We start from the raw sequence: 5,414 nt of genomic DNA on the forward strand, positions 1-5,414 counted from the left end.
TGATGACAAATTTTCACCTCTTAGTACTTGGGTGGTGATTGGTTCTGTTCATGGCTGCCTGAGTTTTGTAATCTCCAAGATACCTTGTCCCACTGAGGGGAAACTATTAAGCTGTGTTAAACGTGGAACACCTCAGGTGAACTGCTCAGCAAGCCAGTGCCATCCTTGATAGGGCCTTCTTGCTGAAGGTGTGTAGTGAGGGATGTAGGAATAGTACAGGAAGGGGAATTTAAAGGCTGCCTGATTACTGTCTTGGGCAACCTGTGGAAAGACTCTCTTTGCAGTCCAGATGTGATCAGTTGGGTAACTTTACTGTGAATTCTGAGATTTTATTCATCTCACACATAATAAAAGAATTGGTGCTGGACAGCAGCAAGAAAGCTTTGGTTTAATGTGGTGGAGTTATCTTTGAAAATACATATCTTTAAAATTGTTCTTATGTTGCAGTTTTTCACTTGTTGACATTGAAAACTTGAGGTTTTAGAACTTGAAGCTTTAAAACCTGAATTTCTACTAGCCTAGGGAGGGGGAGCACCATAAATGGGAGATCAGGTGAAAATACTTTGTCAGGATCTGGGAGGAAGTATCATTTGGTCTAATAACATGTGCTACTACTTAATTGGGATCTTGGCTATTTTAAAGTATCAGTGCTACAGTGTCATAACTTAATACAAAACTTACCATATTATTAATAATTTAATTACTCAGGTTTGTGACTGGGGTCTTTATTGCTTTTGTTTAGCTTCTTTGAGTATGGAGATGAATTTGATGCTCTGGTTAGTAATAAAAGAATTTTCTTTTTGTGCAGGCTGCAGAAACTGCTAGCTTGGAAGAGCAGTTACAAGGATGGGGAGAAGTGATTTTGCTGACCGACAAAGTTCTTCGCTGGGAGAGAGCCTGGTTTCCTCTGGCCCTGATGAGTGTTGTCTCCTTTTCCTTCCTGTAAGTAGCTCCTGGAGGGAGCCTAGAATGCCATTGCACTTTCATCTCCAGTGGCAAACCTATTAAGTAAATTAGTAAAACATCTTTAATAGGAAGGCTCTTACTCTGTGTTCTCTTTCTGAATGCGTGTGAACTTTGTTGAAAAGAACAACCGTAAGTATTGAGAAGAGGAAGTAACACGAGTCTTGTCCTGCTCAGAGGGGGAGGGCAGTGCTTGCTGCAAGAGCTGTTTGCCAGCAGTGGCTGCTGTAGGTTTTTTATCGTGCTCAGCTGTATGTTCATTGTTGGTGTGTTCATATTCTACCATCATCCTTTGTATCCTGCTTCTTAGTTCAACTGGTTATCTACTTTGGCTTTTTCCCCCAAACCAACAGCGGTTTCATTATGGAAAACTTGTTTCTGTAGGACAAACTTCCTGTTCTGCATCTTTGGTGTGGTGTTCAGGATGAGCTCAATCACTTTTGCACAACCTGGTTTTTTACTTTTTTGTCCTGTCGTTTGTGAAAGGAGGAAGAGGAAAGGCTGATGGTAACTTTCAGTCTGCAGGTTGGGAGGATGTTGCCCATCTCTGGATTGGAGATGCAGAACTGGCATGCTGGAGGGACTTGTAGATGCTTTTACATACCTTGGTAGTAATCAAGATGACCTCAGCCTGCCTTATGCAGATAAATGTCTGTGCCAGCTGTGGAGTTTGCCAGTTGCATGCCTTTTTGGAGTAAGGAGAAGAGAGGAGTTTCAAGAATAAATGTTGAACATGAGGCAGGAATAATTAGTCTCCTGTGTAATGTAAATTTTCTGGTCTTCAAGGGAGTTGAGAGTGAATTGAATAAAACTGGAAAGTAACTTCTTTTAAAAGAAGTAATTGCATGAACTCAGGCTGTTAAAAATGCTGCCATTATAGTGGGAAAGATCCTGTGTTGAGTAATACTTGCAAGAAACAGAGAGAACTACTTCAGATTCTGAATTCATCAAAACTAAACTTGAACACTGAACACAGTAGCACTATGCCACACTGGCCCTGCAATGGGCTGGGTATTTTTTTTTTATTATTATTACTTCAGTGTTCAGTAAATTCTGTTATGTGCAAATAAATAGCATGGGGCACAGCTGAGTGTGAGCAGACACTCAGGAGCTGAGCTCGCTCCTGGCTGGCACACTTCCTTGGTAAAGAGCTGTCCTAACTGGAACTCAATGGCTCCTTGTCCAAAACAGGTTTAGTAACCTCTCACAGGTGAGGCAGAGCAAAGGACAGCCCATAGTGGAGCTGAATTCTCTGACTTAGGAACCAACAGGGTCCGAGCTTTCACTCTACCTAGTTATTTCATATGCTCACGCGCTCATCCTCATCCACTGCTCGGTGTGAAGTTCACTTGATACCCACTTCTGAGAGAGTAATAATGATGGACTTGTACTGTTGAACTTCATACTATGCTTGCTGTATTGTGGCTTTTTCTTATCTAGTACATAAAGAAAATTGTATTGTCTAATCTATATTTCTTTGTCATAGTGTTGAAGTACTTAAACATCTTTTCATTAGTAATAGGAGGAAATTTGAAATTTTTTTTAAGAGATTGGTCTACTGTTTGAAGGTCTGAGCCAATCTGAAGAGGTGATTAAATATGTCAACTATTCAGTCACCTGAGCACCCAGGAATAATTTCCACTATCTTCTTTCTGCAGGATGATCTTCTACTTGGACCCATCAGTTCTTTCAGGCCTCTCCTGTTTCGTTATGTTCCTCTGCTTGGCTGATTATCTTGTTCCTGCTCTCGCACCTAGAATCTTTGGCTCTAATAAATGGTGAGGAAAGTTTGAAATAAAACAGTTTCTTGAGTATAAATAAGTGATGAACTCTATGAAAATGGCTATTTGACTTGAAAATATCAAATGATGACTTTGTGGAGTCGTCATTGTAAAAAGTCAGTAATCTCTGTAATATATGAAATGAGGACACATGCAAGGTATCTTTCAGAAAAAGAATGAAGGACGACTACCACAACATATGTTTATCTTCTAGAAAAATAAGATTTTTTTTTTTCAAAGGAGTAGGAACATTCTTTGCTCTCTGTTAAGGATTTTGGTTCTGCTAAACTGGTTTTTAATAATCAATGCATAATAGGTACTGAGAGCTAAAATTGTGAAGGGTATTAGATTATATGTTTGGAAGGCATTGCAGTAGTAAATACGATGAAGGAAAAGAGTAATACAGGGTATGAATGTGTTTGTAAGTGAATTAAATGGATTTGAAAAGGGCAAGGCCTGTATAAGGAGAAAAACCTTATTTCACCTAAATTTAGAGTGGAAAGTAAATTTTTGTGTGTCTGCTTTTAGATGACGAGTGGATAAATGTTCTTGCCTAATAATGAACCAACATAAAAGCCAAAGTAATACACACTGGTATCAGGTGGGTATTACTTGTGTGAATCACATGGGTGGCAGATTAAAACCGATGGTCCTCTGGTTTGAATGCAGTCGCTCTTTGGGAGTCAGTGTATGGCAAAATGAGCTGAGCAGTTGCATTGCAGTGCTCAGGAAAGGGAAGGTGTAAGTCTAAGTGAAACAAACGCCAGGATAACTACTGAGAAAATTTACTGCTGGAAAAATACCACAGGAGATTTCTTAAATTTCAAATGAAATCTTGAATTCTTAATTCTGACTTTTTTCTTTATTAAAAGGACTACAGAACAGCAGCAAAGATTTCATGAGATTTGCAGCAATTTGGTGAAGTCTCGTCGCCGAATTGTTGGCTGGTGGAAACGTCTCTTCACGCTGAAGGAGGAGAAACCTAAAATGGTATTGAGTTCTGGGAGTTCACCTCCGTTGTCTTAAAGCTTTGTTTTGTCTTAAGTACTTTAGCAAGGCACGTGTCTGAATAAACTGGTATTTCAAACCAGAACCAGCAGCTCTGGCTGTGAACTAATGCCAGCCACGTATCTTATTCAGACCTGGAGTAGCAAGATACATGACTTTAGACTTGCAATACTGTGCATGTAGGAGCATCCCCTTGATAGTAAGATAAAGCTAAACTGGGTAACACCTTGGTTCTAGTGTACACGAACTGTCCAAAAATCTAAATCTTAGTGATGTGTCGTCTTGGGTATGTGAACTACTGAATTTCCTGTCCTGAAAACAACCTCAGGTACGGTATGAGGCTGAAGTTGTGTCAATGGGGATGATGTAATCTCACTGGAAGGGATATCTGGATGGAAGAGAACTGGCATCTTGTAAAATGGATGGTTTGAAGTTAGATGAGAACATGTAGGCTCTAACCTCCATTTTAACAAGCCACTGCCTAGGTATCGCGTGTGGATGAGCCAGCAAACTTCAGGTTAGCTTTAAATGTTAAAGTGTTGCTAGATACTGAAGGGAAGTGTGAGAATTCCCAACGGGTTTGTGGTAACTGTTCCCTTTTCATTCTTTTAGTACTTCATGACCATGGTTTTTTCACTTGCTGTGGTTGCCTGGATTGGACAGCAAGTTCACAATCTCCTTCTGACCTATTTTATTGGTAAGTGTGCAGCCTGCAAACCACAAGTAACTTCTTCTGCTAGCTGCCTGAAATGGTATGAGGCTGGTAGAAGTACTTTCAAGCAGTTAGTGGTGCTCAAGAGAATCAAGGAATTGCAAGGTGACAGAAGCTTGTTACAAGACTATTAAGTAATTCCTTTTGTTTTTCTTTATCTCCAGTAAGCGTCTTGTTGCTGTTTCCTGGACTAAACCAGCACAGGATCATTACAAAGTATGTTGGAATGGCGAAAAGGGAGATTAACAAACTTCTCAAGCACAAGGAGAAGAAAAATGAATGAATGCTTAACCACTGTTCACCCTTGTAAGACGTTTCCTTGGGAACAGTTGTGAGAGTTAACGTATGATTAAGATAATAGAAATTGTATTGCTCACTGTTTTTTTTTTTAATTGGCACTCTGATGAAGTGAAAATGTCACACTGGCAGCTGCCGTGGGTTTGTGTCTCTTGCTGTGCTGATAGAGTTCTGCAGCCTGCAGCTGATCTTAGGTGGAAGATCCTGCCTAACCTTTGATGTACAGAGCTTATTAAGTGTCTTCACCAAGCTAGGAGGCCCCGTGACTAAAGAGCTCAACTCGGGGAACGGCCAGACTGTAACGTGTGATGTCTGTAACTGTGTTGTTTCACTGGGCTTGTGGCCATGGCAGTTCTAGAAGCTTAAGCTCTTGGAGGCTTGTTACTACTGAACCTTTGGAAGGAGAACAGTTAGCTAATTTAGAATGGTCATAGCTGGGGGTGCATACCCAAAATTGGGGCAGAAGATCATAATCCCATTGTCTCACTGAATCTGTTTGCTTTTCTTGGATGCATATACCAGATTTATCTGTGGAATAGGGGTCTGGAATATATAAATCTATACTTCAGTTATTTAGCTGTAAACTTCAACTCATTGCACTGAGACTGTAGGAAATAAGGTGTGTTACCTTGACATCTGATTGTTCTACAAAC

At 40.2% G+C, this 5,414-nt stretch overlaps 1 protein-coding gene across 1 annotated transcript; it reads left to right on the top strand.

The window, feature by feature from the left end:
• Window positions 1–804: 804 nt before the first annotated feature.
• On the top strand, window positions 805–4,980 carry ARL6IP1 (ADP-ribosylation factor-like 6 interacting protein 1). The gene is made up of 5 exons (XM_008942450.1): window positions 805–942; window positions 2,622–2,741; window positions 3,617–3,734; window positions 4,365–4,449; window positions 4,629–4,980. The coding sequence occupies exons 1-5, from the start codon at window positions 917–919 to the stop codon at window positions 4,745–4,747; spliced, it is 468 nt and encodes a 155-aa protein (XP_008940698.1). The 5' UTR covers window positions 805–916; the 3' UTR covers window positions 4,748–4,980.
• Window positions 4,981–5,414: the final 434 nt, after the last annotated feature.

Source organism: Merops nubicus, unplaced genomic scaffold (genome assembly GCF_000691845.1).
Source record: "Merops nubicus isolate BGI_N331 unplaced genomic scaffold, ASM69184v1 Scaffold47346, whole genome shotgun sequence".
Classification (NCBI taxonomy): Eukaryota; Metazoa; Chordata; class Aves; order Coraciiformes; family Meropidae; genus Merops; species Merops nubicus.

What these genes read in the sequence shown, in the direction of transcription:
- ARL6IP1 (XM_008942450.1), top strand. Translation starts at nt 917, where the DNA reads ATGAGTGTTGTCTCCTTTTCCTTCCT. An exon ending in ATCTTTGGCTCTAATAAATG is followed by an intron (nt 2,742 to 3,616) that starts GTGAGGAAAGTT and finishes CTTTATTAAAAG; the next exon opens with GACTACAGAACAGCAGCAAA. An exon ending in AGGAGGAGAAACCTAAAATG is followed by an intron (nt 3,735 to 4,364) that starts GTATTGAGTTCT and finishes TCATTCTTTTAG; the next exon opens with TACTTCATGACCATGGTTTT.